At 37.3% G+C, this 19,710-nt stretch overlaps 1 protein-coding gene across 1 annotated transcript; it reads right to left on the bottom strand.

Annotated features, from left to right (window-relative positions):
* Positions 1 to 2,936: 2,936 nt before the first annotated feature.
* On the bottom strand, positions 2,937 to 19,210 carry LOC105991907 (guanylate-binding protein 4-like). The gene is made up of 11 exons (XM_013024654.1): positions 19,078 to 19,210; positions 15,254 to 15,449; positions 14,269 to 14,396; positions 12,493 to 12,602; positions 12,096 to 12,292; positions 9,012 to 9,257; positions 7,402 to 7,682; positions 6,045 to 6,257; positions 3,982 to 4,084; positions 3,513 to 3,706; positions 2,937 to 3,209 (listed from the first exon to the last, which is right to left on the bottom strand). Exons 1-11 carry the CDS (start codon positions 19,177 to 19,179, stop codon positions 2,988 to 2,990), a joined length of 1,992 nt encoding a protein of 663 aa, XP_012880108.1. The 5' UTR covers positions 19,180 to 19,210; the 3' UTR covers positions 2,937 to 2,987.
* Positions 19,211 to 19,710: the final 500 nt, after the last annotated feature.

The following is a 19,710-nucleotide window of genomic DNA, read 5'->3' as shown; positions in this document are numbered from 1 at the left end:
GGAATTGCCTTCCAGGGAGTGGACCCGGTTGGGTTACTCACAAGGTCTGTAGCTGCTGGTGTGCTGGACGCAAAGCCTGTGCTGTGGTGGGTTGGATGGAGTTGGCAGGTTCTCATTGAGAGGGTCTGTTTGTTGGCAGGTGCAGGTGGGGGGGTGGCTCTGCTGATGCTGAAGGGTCTCCTCTGTGGTGGAGTAGGGAGACTTGGCACTGGGAGGAGTGCGTCGGGGTTCATGCAGCATGATGTTGTGGACTCTGGAAATAGGGGAAGCGGTAGCATGCTGGTCTGCAACAGAAGCAGCTGGAGGTGGCAGGTGGCAGGCAGCCTTGGGTGTGGCTGCATGGGGCTCCCAGGTGCATTTGCAGAGATGACTGTAGCAGTTTGGTGGTGCCTCAGCTGTGAGTGCCTGGGGTCTCTCTATGGTTGTCTCTTATGTCAAGTTCCTTTCTGGCTTTTCAGTGAGTACTTTGCTAGAAAAAGTTATCTAGAATGACTAGTGTATTTGTTCTGAATAGTATCTAGCCATTCAAAAATAATTAGTAATCAAGATCAAATACATGGCATTAGGAGGTGGCAGGAGAGATAGCAATACATGTGTAGTATCATTTTTATAGTTCCAAGAAAGGATTAGTGATACCATAGTTCAAGAATCACACATGCAGTTCAAGGTTTGAAGTAGGAGAACATAAAGAGGAACAGACTCTGGAAAATACACAGTTTAGATATGAAAACTGGGCTATTTAAAGAACTCGATAGACTGTGTGAAAAATCCTAGAATCCAAAAATAACATATGTAACTGACACAAGTTTAGTTCATCAAAGTCCGCAGCAAAACAGCTGAAAGGGATCCAAAAACCTCTGAGTTGGACCTGAAGAGAATGTTTTCTTCTAATTCACTAACTTTATACAAATGGGGTAGGAATTTGAAAACCATTTGTAGTCATCTTCCCAGGCTTTATAGAGAATACATATGGAAAGAAAGATGAGGATGCAGAAGTGTGCTTCTTCGGTTGTTATGATAGCCACACTCTTCCTGTTGAACTGACTGGTGCCATTTTCCACAGCATTAATAGTCCATCCTGTAAGCGGGATCATTTCAATCCTGCAAATGTTTTCTAATTTTTGTTTTCTGTTATCTTTATTTCTTTTTGACTAAGTAGTAAGTGAGTATCATACTAAACATATACATGGCAGGAGAAACGTACTAATGCCTGACAGACAGGTATATCCAATTGTCTCCCAGAAACCATATGCCTTTGTAGATATTTTGGCACAGAGGCAATCTACCACATAATTCTGAAGTGGAGCACAGGCTTCTGCATTTAACCCTTTGATATACAAGTGGACATCACATTACCACTTTCACCGGCAATGAGAAAGTAATTCCTGTTCTCCCAAATCTTTGCCAACCCAGGATCAAATCAAAACCAAAATTTGATATTCCTGATGGATCTATAGTGGGCACTGGCATCTCAGAAATTTGTTTTGCACAACTCATTTGCAATGAAGCTTCAATTCCTTCTTACATATTTGCTCCATTATTTCAAGGTGGATGTCCTTTACAGAAATGATTTTTAAAATTACTATCCTTACTTTATTATCTAATGATATAACTCTGTAGATTTCTTTTTTGAAGCCTCTCCATAGTGGTTATTTATACCACACACACACACACACACACACACACACACATGCACGCACACACACACACCAATAGAGAGATTTTTAAATTTTTGTGGCCAAATGAAATTTGAAATTCGTTGCATACATGATTCTACAATACCTATACTCCTAGATTTTGTTTTTCCTCCTATGGAAATGTTCAGAGGCTGGTGCTACTACACTATTTATGGGTTGGACTCTAGAACATCATTGGAGATTTTGCTCTATAATTGATCCATCTTTTCATTTTCTAGAATTTCCTTGGTTGTTTCGTTCATACTTTTTCTTTTTATGATTATGTTTAAGTAGTTATACAAAGGAGCAGTTTCTGAACAAAGTATATATTGATCAAAGTCATCTTCCTTTATCTTATCCTTTTCTTGTCCTCCTTTTTTTACCCCCCTTCTCTTATTCTTTTTAGTTTTGTAGGTTATACATTACATTTTTGACTGCATTCTCCCTCTCTTCTCCTGTTCATTAATCTACCCCACGTCCCCTTCACCTCACCACTTTTGAGTACACAATTCTTGGGGTATTATTTTGCTAAATTTTCAGTTTTGCCTGTCGAGGGAATTTTAATATTTGTAATCTGGCATATAAATATTAAAATAAACTTCCTGAAAATTTGTGTTACATATTTCTTTGAATCACAGTATACTGACACATTGACTTAGGAATCATCTACATTTTGATCCTATCAATCTAAAATTAATATTTTAGTAATAATTTAAAGAGTTTTTCTGATTTTAATTCTACAGGACTTCATGTACCTTTTTAGGAAATACTTTTTGCTTAAAATTTTTTATTATTGTTAATTTTGATATATTACATAGGCTAGTATTTTCTTTCAGTATGTTTTCTAATCAGCTTATTAGTTACACTAATATGACTGATATTATGTTCAGGTTTTGTACAGCAGGCCCTGATATATTCAAGTTATTTTTTTATTTCCATTGAGATAATTAGTAGTCTATATATTTTTGTTTTTAATATTTATAAACTCAATTTTTATTGTTGTTATTAACGAGTTGTACAAATGTGTCAGAGTTCCATAACTCAGGTTATGAGTACATGGGTTCTTGGGTAATGTTCCCCCTTTCTTCATTTTCGCCCTATTTTTTAATCTGGTCCCTACCCAAAATTACATTGTTCATTTTTAATTTAATGTATGTTAAAGATAATGACAGCATTTGCTCATCATCCCTCCATTCGTGTGTCCCCTTGTTGTTTTGACCTTTTTTTAAAAAAAGCATGAAATCAACTTAAAAATTAAGATTCAGACAAAAAAATGGCCTTCTTTATTAATTCTTAAAAGAAATTCAGAGTCTATTTCATAGTGTAGGGTACCCCTTTCAAAAAGGCACCAACTAACTTAAGATAAGGATGTGGCGCTGATATGAGAAGCACATCACCCAGCCCACCCAATAATTTTCCACCCCATAGCTTCTCTTTCTTGGTTGTTTCAATCTCCTCTTTCCGTTGATGTATTTCTATACCAATATCTTCATATTTATTTTTAAATCCTTCTTTAAGCATATCTTCTTGAATCTACAAAATGAAAAAGGAAACCTTGAAAATAAAACTTACTGAATATCAAGAGTTTTCCCTTAACAACCCTAGGAGCTAAGGATGTCTCTCTCTCTCTCTCTCTCTCTCTGTGTCTCTCTTTCCCCACACTCCAGGACAACAGTGTTCTTTGACACATTTGTCTAATGTTTCCTCCTGATTCATGGGTAGTAAGAACATATATGCTCTTAGCTCCCTGCGATTCTCTCAGGAAGGTGGGAGGAGCTGGCAAAGGCAGGCTCACAAGTATCCTAGTGATATATCTCAGGCCCCATCCAGACTCACCTTCAGCTTGTGTTCCAGCTTCTTTTCCTGATCTCTTATCAGATTCTCTCTTTCTCTTTCCATCTTCTCCTGTAATAGGGCCATATTTTCCTTGTAGCTTTTCTCTTGGGCCTCCATCTTTTGCTGCTGTTCCTTCTGTTCCTGTCTTAGCACCTCCAGCTCCTTCTCAGCTGCTTCCTTTGCAGCCCGCTCAGCTATTACACATTGGTTTTAGAGAAGAAAAACAACAAGAATCAAACATTAACCTTAACCTCCTGGGATCAGAACCCAAGCTGTCTCTGAGTATTTCCAGCAATCAAACCGAGGCACCTGTGAGAATGACATGGAAATGTGCTGCCACACTGGCTATGATTAGACCTGTACATTCCAGTGTAGAACAGGAAGCTCCTTTCATAAAGACCTTCATGTCCATCAGTTAAGGTTTTCAGGAACCAACCCCCTCTTCTGAGAGTGTTACCTTGCCCAGTACCTGCTCTGGCCTTCTCTCCATCAGTGAGAGCTATGTCTGACTGTAGGATCACTTTTTCTATAGCATCCTGGGACTGCAGGAAGGCTTGGAGAACCTCATTTGCCTAGGAGACCAAAAAACAAGTGGAATATGTAAAAAAAAAAAAACAAAAGTCTATTCTCTTGTTGCAGAAATTATTTCCCTCTAAATCCTGTAAAATTTCACTTGTCTTCAAGATTCCTCTGTGTCTGTTCCTTCTTGAGCCATAATAGCAAAACCAATCTCTCTTGCAGTGGTTAGAAACATTTTATAGCAGCCTCTGCCCTAGCTCTCCAGCCTTTTTTATTCATTCATTGTGGGGCTTAAACTAATAGCCTGGCTGTAGTTCCTGATCTCTGTACTGAAAACTAGCACTGTAGCATTTTGAACCACATTGCTACTTCTAGTCTTCTGGCGCTTAATTGGAGATAACAGTACCAGGTATTTTCTTGGTGGCTATGAACTGCAATCCTCAAATCTCAGCCTGCTGAGATTGTGTGTTTGTGTGTGTGTGTGTGTGTGTGTGTGTGTGTGTGTATTTATTTATCTACACTAGCTAGGATTATAGGCATGAGACACCAGCAACCAGATTCAAGCCTTTTTTTTCTTTTGGAACAGAGAAATCTATTGCTATTCCAGGATATCAATGAGATTTATATGTACCTAAAGTGTATGCTCTCTATCTGGGCACTGGTGCATCATGCCTTCAAATCATAACTAGTCAGATACTAACATACAGGAGATCCTCATTTGAAACAAGCCCAGGCAGAAAAATCCTTGAGTTGCTATCTCCAAAATAACCAGCACAGTGCCAAACAAAAAAACTAGGTCCAATGACAGCACACTACCTGAGCAAGTAGGAATCCCTAGGTTCAAAACCCAGTACCACAAAAACAAACAATATATTCCTACATTCTATTCTTCTACCAAGATACTTGCATTCTTTGATTTAAAATACAAGGAATCCTCTGATAATTCATCTTGACCTTCATTATACTCTTGGAGAAATCTTTCCTGAGCTAACTCCAGAGTTCTGTATGGCTATCCTATGAACTGTCTACCAGGTTTCCCGAGTACAGGCTCTAGGAATTTACAACTTATTAGCTTCCCTATGCCTCATATTTCTCAAATACAAAACTTGGATAACATTAGTAGTAACTTATAGGATATCTCTGAAATTTAAAATATACGTGTCCCAGTAGTCTGAAATTACAGGTTACTGAGTATTTATGATACAAATTAGTGTGTTGAATTTTAGACCTAGTGGTGCATACTTCTAATCATAGCATTGAGGAGGCTGAAGTGGAAATGATATGAGTTGGAACCAGCCTTAAGCTACATGAAACACCTTGAGTTAAATCAAACCAAAAGGAAAAACCCAAAATGAAACATAAAATATGATTTTGAAAATGTGTTAGCATTTTTAACACTAATATTGTTACCATATTAATCCCACCATTATTTTGTACTTGGTGTTCATGCCAGTATGACATACCTTATCTTGTTAAATTCAATTTACTATTTGTATCTGAGGCAAGACTATCAGTTTCTTGTGAATAGAACAAAGGGTATCTTTAATTTTCAAATCTCATCAACTTAATTAAGAAATAATTGCATGGTTTGATCTAGGAAAAATTCCTACTAGCTCTGAATAACTAATTGTGGATATAGAAGGAAAATGCAGATTTTCTTCTCACAAATGATTCTGTGTTCTTTAATACTGAGATTGCCATGCAGGTACAGATGGCTCACGCCTGTAATCCTAGGTACTCAGGAGGCTGAAATGTGAGGATCATGGTTCAAAGCCTGCCAGGGCAGGAAAGTCCATGAGACCCTTATCTCCACTAAAAAAACATCCACTACAAAACTAGAAGTGGCGCTGTGGTTCAAGCGGTAGAGCACTTGCCTTGAGCTGAAGAGTACAGGGACAGAGACCAAACCCAGGGTTCAAGCCCCACAACTAACAAAATATAAATAAAAAAGAAACAAATAAATACATAAATGAGATTCTCTGACTAACTGCAATTCATCCCCTTATTCCTCACCTTTACCCCTTTCCTAGGAACTAGATGATAGTCCTGTTCAACCTTCTTCTTGCCTTCCAAGTAGTAATTATGCCCTCCAGGTATAGAGAAAGTGCCATTGGAAATTCTTTCCATTAAAGACTGGGAAATTTTCTTCAGCTCCTTCTGGCAGTATTTGCCAGATGCATCTTCATTCTGCAGAATGAAATCTTCCTTCTTTCTCTCTATGGTGTTCTGTTAAGACGATAGGAAGACAGTACAATGAAGGCATTAGAAAGAAATTCTATGGTGATCTTCATGGAAGAAGTAAGGTGAAGGCCTCGGAGCACATGGGGACAGGGGAAGGAGCCATTACCACTTCTGGAAACTGAGTAATATTGGTAAGTCCCTGAACATTCTAAGAGCCAGGCTCATTCTCTGTAAAATGATGGGATTCAATAACAGGCCCCAAACAATTCTTTCAACAGCCCAGTGATGAACAACAATAAAGCCATAAAAGAAGATATAGCAAGTGAATGTGGCTAAAAGGAGAGTAAGCTCAGGATGTGTGTTGCAAGGATGAAAAGGAATGCCTTAAAAATTTTGCAATATTTCTGAAGTTTCTCATATGTTCATGGTTTGGGAACCATTTGTTAATTCTTGCAATGTGCACATAAGAGTGTGAAGTGCTTTTATCCTGACAGCAACTTGATTGCAGAGTCTGAAGTTGTGATCTCATTTGGGTGCCCTGAGCAGAGCACTTGTTGGCTTATCCAACATCCACACACTATACTATTCATAAACAGGACTGTATGGCATATATATGTATATATATATATATATAAACTGTATGTTATAAGCATAAGATTGCTTATGGCATACAGAACCATATGTCATATGTATACAACAGTATGGAATAAATATATAAATGCACATTTTTTAATACTGTTCCTGAGGCTTGAACTCAGGGCCAGGGCTCTGTTCCTGAGGCTTGAACTCAGGGCCTGGGCTCTGTTCCTGAGCTTTTTGCTCAAGGCTAGCAACATTTGAGTCACTTCTGGATTTAGTTGTTTAATTGAAGATAAGAGTATCATGGGCTTTCCTACCCAGATTTTCTTTAAACCATGATCTCAGATCTCAGTCTTCTGAGTAGGTAGGATTACTGCATGAACCCCTGGTGCCTGGGTTTTTTGCTTGCCAACCTTATTATAATGTATTATACAACAATAAGAGATAAATGTCTGGTACCCATCAGCCTGTAGGAATCCTCACACTCATAAAATTACAGGCTCCTAAATGTACAGCTAGGAAATGATCCATAGGATAAAAATGATGAGCATAAGCATTGTGTCAAAAGGGGAAGACGTCATGAAAGACAGACCAGTAGCAGATATTGTACCATTAGATCCATTTGAAACTCCCACTTGTCATCCTTGAATGATAACTCCATGAAGACTGCGATGGCTTCTCTCTCACAGGCCGCATGCACATCCAACAGCTCCTGGAGGTCCTCAGTGGGGAGCCTCAATTGCTGAGCCATGTGCTGGCTGTAGTGGTCGGCTGCCTTCTGCACAGCTGCTGAGTTCTCACGCTGGGCCAGGGTGGTCACAGCGTTCTCCAAACATGGCACTGCTCCACTGTTGATAGCACTGACATAAGTCTCCACCAGAGTCCCCAGTCCTGGATGAGCCCAATAATTTAAGGATAAACGTCAAGCTACACTTCTATTTTATTCTAAAATTAGCATTCTGAAAAACATTAAGACTTTGAACAACTTTCACACTTTTTTTGGTGATATCATGGCTTCAACACAGGGCTTCAAAATCACTAAGCAAGTGCTATATGAATAGAACCACACCACCAACACTTTTTGCTTTTTTCCCAGTCCTGTGTCTTGAACTCGGGGCCTGGGCACTATCCCTGAGCTTCTTTTGCTCAAGGCTAGCATTCTACCTCTTGAGCCACAGAGCTACTTCTGCCTTTTTCTGTTTATGTTGTACTGAGGAATCAAACCCAGGGCTTCATGCATGCTAGGCAAGCACTCTACCACTACACCACATTCCTAGTCCCAATTTTGCTTCTGATATTATTTTAAGGATAGCATCTTTGTATATACCTGTGCTATCATGAATTGTGAGCCTCCTTTTTATGCTTTTTGCATATATGTTTACCTGGCACAAGCCACTATACCTACTTACTGATTGAGGTAGCTTCTTGCTAATTTTTTGCCCTAGATAACCTTAATTTATTATCTTCCCAATCACTGACTCCTGAGTAGCGGATATGAAATACCTTTATCCTATTTGACAAAGTCTACTTCTTCTGGCAGCACTGCTTTTTCCTAATCATTTTTTTCTTCCAGGCTCTCAATTCACACATTATAATTTAAATCACTTATAACCACCAATATGATCAATGTATACTATCTAGAGAACTCCATATAAAGTTAAAAAAAGAGCAGATTATACAGGCAAAATGAATTAAGTTTACAAATGGAATAAATTGTCTAACTTTTGGGACCCAAGTCTAAATAGGAATGAAAATCTGGTGCATTTTAATTTAAGAAGAACATTATGACAGAACTTAACATTATGTGTGCATGTTGTCCACATCCTGAAGACACTTCTGTAGCTAGAATTTAACTGAATTTTGATTTTAAACTCCCTTTCGGAACCTTTAGGAACTTGGCAGCTTATATGATTCATAACTAGTTTAAATTCAAAATATATTTTTCTATCCACACAGAACACTTTCCCAAGTGACTTAATGTAAAACACAGGAATTAACCTTCAGCATCAGTTGGCTCTTATATGATCAGTGGAATCGTTTCTTAAGATATATTCTTTCTCAATAAAGCTCCATGTAGACAAAAATAATTAGGAAAGATGAAATTATATGAGACATGAACTACTATTTTTCTATATGCTTTTAACAAATGCAAAAATGTAATCAAAGCATTACTTAAGGTAATAAAGAAGAGAGGTAAATCCAAGAGCAAAGAAGACTCACGTTTCCCAGTGACAATAATTCCCTCTCTCAAGTTCTTGGGTTTTGCATTGGCAAAGATGTAGGAGCAAAAGTTTTTGGATTGCACTTGGAAATTGCAATCCAGCTGGTCTTCTGGCAAGTCTTCAATATGAATTAAGAGTTCCTTTTCTTTTGTAGGTCGATCAAAGACAAAACATTTGCGTTTTGGAAAGAAATGTCTGATGCACTCCCTAGGCAAGTTGGCATTTAGAATTTTCTGATTCTTGCCTATAAAAAATAAAAGGAATACAGTGAAAGCAGGAGTTATACCATGGGGGAGGGACATACAAAGCAACAAAGAAATCATCTTATGAATATGTTAGAAACAATCACAAGAAAGAAAAAAAAACTGAATCCTTATCTTGGGGTTCATTTCACCTAACATCAACTTGTCTGACAGTTTCTGCTTGTCTCAGTCATAAACTAGTTATATTGGGGGGTGGTGTGGGCTTTTGTGGATAAGGGAAAGGGGAAGTGATGGGAAGGTGAAACAAAGGAGGAGGCAACAATGCTTGATAAGATATGTACTCATTAACTTGCTCATGTAATTGTAACCCCTCCGTATTTTCACAATAAATTTTAACAACAAAAAAATAAAATAATAGGAAAGGAAAAAATAGATAATGGATATAACAAACTGTCAATGAAAAATGCAGTCATATATGAATAATATAGAGTAACGAGCCCTAATTGTAACAGTTATAAATGAATGTTGATCTCTAAGAAAAATTAAGATACTTGTCTATAGACAACACACAAATTCAATAACACATTTTCAACATTTACAGTAAAAAAATTAAAGGGGAAAAATTGATCATTGGAAGGACAGCCATCAGGCAAGTGGTTGAGTATTTTCATTGCCAGAGATTTTTTACATCACTGTCTTAAAATCTTCTTGAAATGATATTTCATTGCAAACCAACCTTGTGCACAGAGGCAAAAGGTAACAAGTAATTAAAGATTAGGCATCTATCTGTCCACAAAAGGAGGAAATTGATTAGTATCCCTCTTTCTGGCAAAACTCTCCTGAGTTAAGAGTTTAACTAGTGAGTAGTGAAGCAAAATGGTTAGAAGCAGTTTTCTGATTCTATTGTATCTTTGTCAGAAATGAAATCTAAGACATAAAATAAAATTATACCAGCAAAGTGTAAGATGCTACTGGAAAAAACGCGAGAAAGGAGATGCATAATATTCAAGTCAAAGAAGATGCATAATATTCAAGTCAGAACAGAAAAGCTGTTAGAAATATACAAATACTTATATCAGTATATATGTATACACTCACAAGTATAAGTACATACCACAAATTGCTTAAAGACTACTTTCACTGAAAATTTTGAAGAGTAAAATTAACTTAGACGTATTATGGATATCTCTTCATTCTCCAAATTAATCTATGAGGCTTTACAGAGACAATGTGAACAACTAGAGCATTGATCAATAAGCATTTTGTTTTTTCCCATCCCCTCCCCAAATTAGAGAAGTGTACATACAAGATGTAGAGCACGGACATCAAATACAGTGAGAACAGCCGTATACTGTGGGGCCGGAACATGCAAAAAAAATCACACGGTACATTATAACTATGTTAGAAACAATAGCAAGAAAATAAAAACCACTTTGTACAAGACACTATGTTGAAAAACAAACTTCACAATTTAGGAGGAGTGGGGGAGTGGGGAGGTAGATGAGTGTTGTTGTGAAGGTGGGAGGGAAGGGATTGTAGGGGGAAAAAAAGGAGGAGGCAACAATGATTGATAAGAAATGTACTCATTACCTTACTCATGTAACTGTACTATACAACATTTGTACAATAAAAAACGCATAAAATAAAAAAGAATTGATCAATAAATGTTGGAAGACTGAATAAAATAATATCTAAAAATATTGATAGTTTTTTCAAGTGCCCCAGTCTACTTTGATAATATGTACATTTAACAACTGTGAAATATATAACTCATTAAGTATAAGGGTGACAAATGAAGAGAGTGATATTATAGGGAACATAACTAAAAGATTGACAGCCTTATTCAAAAGAAATATCAGGGATTATTCTTAAGAAGTCACTGTACAGTATTCTTCCATTGAGGAACATCAACGAGCAAGAGACTAGTAAAATACAATGTGGTAAACAATTTGATTTAAAATTGATCCATTTTATCACATTTTATCACTAACCAAATTTAAATTTTGTCACATGAAGCACTTACTTTAAAAACTTACTAGGAAGTAGAGCTGTGGCTTAAGTGGTAGAGCACTCCCCTTGAGCTGAAGAGCTCAGGGACAGTGCCCAGGCTGAGTTCAAGCCCCATGACCAACAAAAAAAACAAACAAAAAACCCCCAAATTAATAAATAAACCTTTCAACATTATAGGATGGATTATAATAGGCATAATTTTTCATGATGTTAATGGGCCTTAAATAATTTGATCCAGTATTTGTGCCCATTCCAGTGATTTTATATTCCACTTGAAAATTTTCAAGCGAAAATGCTAGAAGAAGCATAGAAGTGTCTGTGGACTTACTAATTGTTCAGATGAAAAACCAAAACATTTTCTAAAACATATTTAGTGAATATTTTATTTGTATATGGTTCCGTTGAGGAACTATTTCACTACAACATGTTATTTTAAATGTTCAGGTACAACATATTAGAAAGAATTGTTGGTTTTTATTTTGAAACTTCAAGTTCTATGACATCACATATATGAGAACTGATAGAAATCTGTAAAACATTGGCTTACATGTAGTATTTCATAAAATGGTCTACTGAAGTATATTTAACTTTTTTAGATATGAGAATTGTTGTCATAAATGATACTTGAGGACTATAAAGTGGAAATAGACATTACATTTTTTAAAATGTAATTTTTAAGAGTAAAAATGTAATTTTTTGAATAAAGTCGTAGTTTTTAAAACTAATCAGTCGCCTTTCAACAATTAGTGTATCATATTGTAGCACAATCCAATCTCAAATAAGCATGCACATCTAATGCGGATTAAAAGGGTTTAGTATATACCATAAACCTACTGAACCCTTCCCCTTCTCGAGCCTCCCTCTGGTACCTGGAATAAGCTTTAAGGCATTCTCTAGATATTCATCCTCTGTGATGGGCTGGTCATCTAACTTCAGCTCCAGAATGAAATCCCGAACAACCCAAACAAAGTCTGGAAAAAAACTCACAAATTCATCAGAGTCATCCATTTCATCAGACTTCTTAGTAGACTTTGCCTTGATTAGCTCTGTTAGTTCAGTAACATAGCTGGGATTTTAACTAAGGAATGAAAAGCACCATACATCATAAACAAGTTTCAGATCTCACCTACAAACCCATTGATAACATTCCTTTTGGTGTAATATACCCTTTCTCAACCAGGAAAACTGAGTCACTTAAAGAAACAGTGTTAGTTGTCATTTTCCTAAACTCAGTACAGCATGACTATTCTTTTCCAGGAAGGATACTGCAGCTGCTCCAGTGCTTGCTGGTTGATAATTCCCATGCTGTTGTAGACAAAGGTGCTGCTGAGTAGAACGGACAAGGCAAAGATCCACGAGTCATTCTTAGGATCACCCTAGAAAGCACATGAGAGCAAGGGACAGAGAAGTCTACTTGTTTCATTCTTTCATTTATTGTTCATTTAGGACTACAGTTGAAATAGAGAATACAAAGAAGAAAAGTTTATGAAAATATCATTAGTTAATACTTGCTTTTCATTAACAGTGACGTTCCTCAGGCCTTGGTTTCCTTAGTGTGAATGATATTGTCAATGTGCATAAAATATTCTCTACAGCAACTATATGTGATCATATACATTGTATATAAACGAATGCAACATATATGCATCTATATGCATATGTGTATCCCAGATGATCATCTCTGACAATAATTCATGAAAATTTTATTGTGTGAGAAAAAATTGACCATTTTAGTAAATATGAAAAAATGCTTTGCAGCTTCACACATGTGAATGTCTCACTGGAATAATAGCTGTTGTTTCAAAGTGCTTCATTTATTTTAAAAGCTGATAGAATGTGTAAGTAGAGATTAAAAGATCACACACATTGTAAAACCAATAGTAGACAAATGAGAAATATTATAAAGTATAAGTCATATATATGTATCACATAGTCATATCATTTGGCTGAAGCAGTGAGCATGTGTAAAGGGCTGAAAGATAAAGCAGAAACAAGATTAAGGATGAGATGGACCCTGAAGTATAGAAAAATAGAACTACTGAACTCCCACCAAATTACAAAGGAAGTGAGTAATTCAAGACAAAAGCAATTTGTACTATGGTATTAGATTCAAAGTCCTCTTGGCCTCATAAGTGAGTGCTGAGAGTCCATACCCCTAGGAAATAGTCTCTGACCTATATAATTCAGATTTATGGCCACTTCTGGACATTTATAGCACCTGTACTGGTTATACAAAACGTGTGTTGGCTCCTGAACTAGGTCCTTACCTTTTACTGATGGATCTATAGAATATAGGATAGGAACTTGTAATTGATATCATTAGTGAATATTTACTACTTTGTATAATACTCTCAGCTGCAGAGAAAATTTCACATTACATGACAACAAACTGAAAGAACTCTCAATATCCAAAATGGAACAAAGCAAAAACAAGGTATAAGGGACCAGAGTCCAGCTCAGTGGTAAGCATATAACAAGTATGTATGCAAGGCTCTACCTTGTCCAATCCCCAATACCTTCCAGAAAAGCATAAATCAAAGCATAAATAGACTTTCGTCTATGCTGATATGAATGATTGAGTAAATGAGCAGCTGACAGAGTAGAGGAAAATTCTTCCTTATGGAAGATCTCTGATAGTACATGTACATGTTCCCTGGGTCTGAGACAGAATTTAATGTCACTACCATCTCACATTAAGATGTCTATACTAGATTAAGGTTGTAGCACATTGGTAGAACACTGACTAGGATGTACAAAAGCCTGATTTAGATGACTAGGACCAATAAAAGAACAAAGAATGGGTAGACTTAGTGACACACTTCCTAAAAACAGAGTCAGAAAAAGGGGGAAAGTTTTTTAAAAAGAATAATAATACCTCAAAATATTAGAGTTTATAAGAATAATGCAAAGAGACAATTTAGCCTTAATTCATACCTGGATTTGTAGTTGTAGGAATTGAATTAAGCAAAAGAAATTGAATTAAGGTGACATATGGTAAGTTAAGAAATACAACCAAAAGAATTCTCCATGATTTTGATTTACCTTCTCCACATCACCCAGACCCTCAGTGTCCAGAAGGACCAAGGTGAAATTTGGTTTTGTTGGGTGAGTCAAACACCACATCCAGATACCTTTTGTTTGAGACCTCACTGTACTGCCCAGCTGGAAACCTGAAACCAAAGAGAAAATGATTAATATAGGTGTGTTTTAAGTTTTGAGAATATCATACTGTGAGAGTCTGTCCTTTAAAATAAATGAACTAGAAGAGAAGATATAAAATATAATGTAGGGAAACTTCATAGGCAAAGGATTGATAGAAATAGCGACAGATTTTTGGAAATCAAGAAGGAGCAAATAAAATGACCTTATTTAAGGAAATCACTCCCACTGGTCAAGATGCACTGCAATCATAAACTGCTCTGTTGAATGATAATGCCTTTGTGTAATCACTTGAAGATAATAAAATTTAAAAATTAATAAAAATATCACAAAAATCACCCGGCATTTAACAAGATGAGAAATATACATGACAATATGGGAAACAAATTTTCTACATTATTTATATGGTTTATAGGCCTTATAAAATTAGTAAAAATTATAAAGCATCATTTTTTGCTAGAAAATGCAATTCTTACTGCTTTCCTAATATCTCACAACCTTCCTTTATTTCACTTTTATAAACAAAGCATACTGGGTGACATCTGCCTTGAGTCTACAGTCTTAACGAAATTATGTCAGTGGGAGGAAGGAAATAATCAAAGGAACTGAGAAGGTAAGATTGGATTGCACCAGAATACTATTCTTGTAGGTCATTAAACAGAATAAGGAAAATTCCTGTTTTTTATAGGAGTAGGGTGATTTCTTATGAGTATGGATTTAAAAATATAAGCTTTCATGTCAATCTTAATAAAGATCGAAAGTTTTCCCCTTAGCAGGAGTCACATTTTTCTTGATGGTACAACAAGCATGATTACCATGCATTATCAATGATCCCAGAAAATGGCTCCTGTCCTAAGAAAGCACTCACCTTGGTTGTGTCCTGCCAGGCGGTTCATCAGGTAGGATTTTCCTGTACGATACATTCCTAAAATGGCCACCACCAGCACAGGCTTTGTAATTGCTTCAAGAACCTTAACTGCCTTGGGGTTCACCATCAGCTGCTCTTTCTCATTTTCCACTAGACAAATGGGCGCCATCATAGTGGACCCTGATGCCATGTTAACCTGCACCACCTCCAAAAAAAAGAAGTAGAAGAAAGAATAAAAGATTAATAGAATACAGATCTAGTGGCAACCCCAGGAGCAAGTAATATCTCACTTGTAGAAGGTGTGTTAAGTTTTTTTTTTACAAAATTAATTTATTTTTAATACTTTTTATTATCTTTCAATTGCTATACACAGGGGTTTCAATTCAACATGTCAGTTTGTGAGAACAATGCACCTTGGTCAACATCACCCTTCCTTCATTCTTCTCCATGTCTCCTAGCACCCCTCATCCCCTCAATTTTGAACATAACGATTCCTGGCCAAAACAGCTCATTGTCAGAGGTACCATCTTATCAGTAAGGGAAAGGCTAGGCTACCTTTTTTTCAAGGACATCTCTTAGATGAATCATCATTGCATAATAACTCTGCTCACACTCTGCTTGATAAAATTGTCTCTCCACTCACAAAGAAGGCTAAAACCTTTAGTCTTTCTAATAGCCTGTTACATGTCTAGATGAATACAAGTGTTTTATTACAGTGGAAAAAAGAACAGAAATTGGAAGATGAAAGGTGTTCTCAGAGTAACCCTGAGGAGCTCAAAAATCTTATAATATGCTGGTAAAATTAGAGAACATACCACTATGGCAGCATAAGAATGGAAATACCATGATAGTTACAAGAACAAGATACTGGTAGAATAAAACAACAATGATCTAAGTTAGAATATAACATGAGTCAAGATAATTCTATGAAAATGATGCTCATTCTAATAAAATGATGCAAATTTGAGTACCAGTATTTCAGACAGTAAAGGATTTTATGCAGTGTATCACATACATTACTACCTCTTCTCATTGGAAATTCTACAGTTGGTTGGGAAGCATTTAAATACTACATAATATTTGTGGGATATGTCAACTCATGCCTATTATATAAAATTCAGTATGTACCAGGGTGAAAAGAGTGAAATTCTAAATGAGTAAGGTACTAGCTTTGGGTAGATTCAGTTCCATGGCTCCCAGTCAAGAGTCAGTTTGAATATGAAGGAGACAAGGATCCATGGGAATAAGGAAAGAGGCTTCCTGTGAGGAGGAAGAGTAGGCAGGAGAGAAGCAGTGGACAGATGCTGCAAGCAGGACCCATGGAGGATGAATGGGGAAACAAGAATCCAGAGCCAACGGAGATGTCACAGCAAAGATTCAGAAGACAGTCTTCCAGGGGTCAAACCCCAGGGCTCCCATCATTTACTCACTATCAGGTCTGGAAAGAGAACCTGCCTCTGTACACCTTCATTATCTTGTCAACAGTATAAATGAAACTAGTCCTGCCTGATTCACTACGGTACAGGTTAAGGAAACCAACATTTAAAAAAAAAATTGCAGCAGCATTGTTCTATTCCCTTCAGAGAACAAATGAGACAGTGAGTTAATAAGTGTCACTATGTTCTGAAAATTATAAACTAGCAAGGAAACTAGGCTAAAGAAGAACATTTCTGTTAAAAAAAGAAACTAAAAAAAAAGAAAGAAACCAAAAACCTGCCTTCCAACTAGCTTCTTCATAGAGTTACTCTGTAAAACTTCCTTTCTTCTGTAGCTGTTAGAGAACACAAAAAAATTGGGTCAACCATGACCTTTCAACTACTGCGCTAGACACAAGAGAAACTCAAGATTGTTTTTCTTCAGATTTGACTTTTAAGAAAGCACCGGGAAGCTGGGCGCTGGTGGCTGGCTAATGCCTATAATTCTAGCTACTCAGGAGGCTGAGATCTGAGGATCATGGTTTAAGCCTGGGCAGGAAAATCTGTGAGACTCTTACCTCCAATTAACCCCCAGAAAACTGGAAGTGGTTCTATGGCTCAGAATGGGAATTACCCTTGAGTGAAAGAGCTCAGACAGGCCCTGAGTTCAATCCCTATGACAAAAATAATAATAAAAAAAGCAGTGGGAAAAGGAAGATAAAATTGTAAATTTTTGTTCCTTTCCTGGTATTCACTTTTTTTCTTGCCTTTCTTCCTTTATTCTTTCTTGTTCTTTCTCTCATTCTTTCTTTCCTTTTGTCCTTATTTCTTTCTTTTCCTCTTTTTTCTTTATTTCCTTCTTCTGCTTTCTTTTGTTCTTTCTTCCTTGCTTTCTTTCCTCTTCCTTTTCATTTTCTCTCTTCTCCTTCCCCTCTTTCATTTACTTTCTCTCTTCTCTCCACCCTTCCTATCTTTTTTCTATTCCCTCTCTCTCTTCTTTCTTCTTGTTTTTCTCCCCAGGCTCCCCTTTTTCCTCTATATTTTCCTTATCTTTCCCCTGACTTCCTTTCTCTTCCTCATCCCTTTTTCATAGATCTCTCTCTATCACTTCCATTTTCTCCTTATCTCTGCCTGTCCTTCCCCTCCTCACCTCCCCTACTCTTTCTCCTCCTCTTTTTTTTCCTTCTTTCTCCTTCTCTCCATGTCCGATTGCAGTGCAGGATTAAGATGGTGAGCATAGATGCTTTCAAATCCAAATTTAACAGGAGAAGAAGATCATATACTGGATTAGTGGTTTCCAAAAGCTGTTGCCTGAGTTAGACCAAGATACAATTAAATTAAAACTATCCCAAACTGATTTTCTCTAAATAACACAAGCACACTGGGGTCCTTCTTGGAACACGTACACATTTTAAAAAAATTATCTTTAAGAAGTTGCACAAAGGAGTTTCAATTTCACATGTCAATTTGTGAGTACAATCATCTTGATGGAAGACAACCCTTTCATGCTACTCTTCAAGCCGCCCATCTCCTTAGTTTACATTGTTCCATTCTCAGCTATGAATACTGAATGTTATGACTGCATTTGCCCACCCTCCTCTCTCCGCCCACCCCGCCCCCAACATCTTGACCTCATGTTCAGATGTTCAGCTTCAACACAGTAAATTATTTAAGGGAATTAAACAGTTCAGAATAGATCCCAGGCTGAGACCTTACTATTCTTTGTAACATTTGACCTTTCTTTGTTTGTAACATTCAACAAATGTTGAAAAAAAGAGATGAGAAAAGAAAGTAGTCCAAGCAGCTCAGCTGCGGGGAATCCATGAACTAGTGTACATGGACAACATGAAGATGGGCAAGGTTTCAAATGGACTAGTGAAGACTACTTTTGCTCTCAGCTTTTCCAATTCCAGGCAGCTACCATCGGGGAAACATCTGAGAACTGAGGGTAGTGGTGAAGTTGGGGCAAGAGAGAGCTGGAAGGAGCAACTCTCCAGCAGTGACTCTGCTGGGGTTTGGGGCTAGGGTTTGGTCCCTCAGTGCCAGGAGGGAATTAAGGTCCCTTGAAGCAGAGGAGGGTAGGTGATCCATGCAGGGCTCTCTGCTGCAGCTCCTGCTGGACAACTGAGGAAGAGCAGCTCTTCCTGTGTATGCTTTGGTAGGGTTCACCACCCCATGGCTGCCTGGGGACTGAAGGAGCCTTAGGAGCTGAACTACCAGAAGCAATCTGGAGTGTCACACACCATGGAGTTTCCCATGTCCTCCCACTCCACTGCTGCCTTAAATTCTGACCTCTCCCCAACCCCCATCCCCAACCCCCAGCTAGCAAAATTGCTATGGACCTAGCTACCTGTTGCTGATCCTCAAGGAAATAGCACACCAAAGACCATGTTTCTACACAGAACTCACCTCTCTGTGGGCTCTGTAGTCAGGAGTCAAGTTCTCAGCTGGCTTGGCTCTGAGTTCTTCTGTCTGGCTAGTCAGGAAAGCACTGCTCTTAAAGCTGAGCATCAAATCACATAAGGCAGCCTGCCAAGTAAATGTTGTGCAAGACGAACAGTGAAAATGAAACTGCATTCATGTGTTGCTGAGGTAATCAGAGAGCTTTAGCACAGTTCCTAGTTAGTCAGAGGATCAAATTTTTAAGCAAAGGGAGGAAAGTTCCAGTGTTTTGCATCAGCTTCTCAAACTGAAAACCAAACAAACAATGAAAACAAAACAGAATAGTCAAAGATCACTGGTATTTATTCAGAAATAGCAGGGTATCATAATAGAAATATGCCTGCTATGTAAAGCACAGGAGTAGTAAAAGAACTCCAGGGACAATGAGATTTGGTTTTAAGCCAACAAACAAAAAGCTTTCTTTTACCCACAAAAAAATGGCATAAAAGTTGCTGTATAATTTGAGTAACATGTAATGTTTGTTTCTGGTTTAGACACCAATTGAAATTGCAAGTCTATTATAGTATACACTACAAAGTGGCATTCATTACTAAGATCATCTACCAAGCTGAATAATGCTCTTTGAGGGGTCCACTAATT

Source organism: Dipodomys ordii, unplaced genomic scaffold (assembly GCF_000151885.1).
Source record: "Dipodomys ordii isolate 6190 unplaced genomic scaffold, Dord_2.0 Scaffold78, whole genome shotgun sequence".
Taxonomy (NCBI): Eukaryota; Metazoa; Chordata; class Mammalia; order Rodentia; family Heteromyidae; genus Dipodomys; species Dipodomys ordii.
This window is presented reverse-complemented; position numbering and strand designations above follow the sequence as displayed.

Bases quoted from the DNA above. Each gene is read 5' to 3' on its own strand.
- LOC105991907 (XM_013024654.1), bottom strand. From the start codon at position 19,179: ATGCTCAGCTTTAAGAGCAGTGCTTTCCTGACTAGCCAGACAGAAGAA. The intron at 15,450-19,077 runs GTGAGTTCTGTG...GAGGTGGTGCAG, and splicing joins ACTACAGAGCCCACAGAGAG to GTTAACATGGCATCAGGGTC. The intron at 14,397-15,253 runs GTGAGTGCTTTC...CTTTGGTTTCAG, and splicing joins CCTGGCAGGACACAACCAAG to GTTTCCAGCTGGGCAGTACA.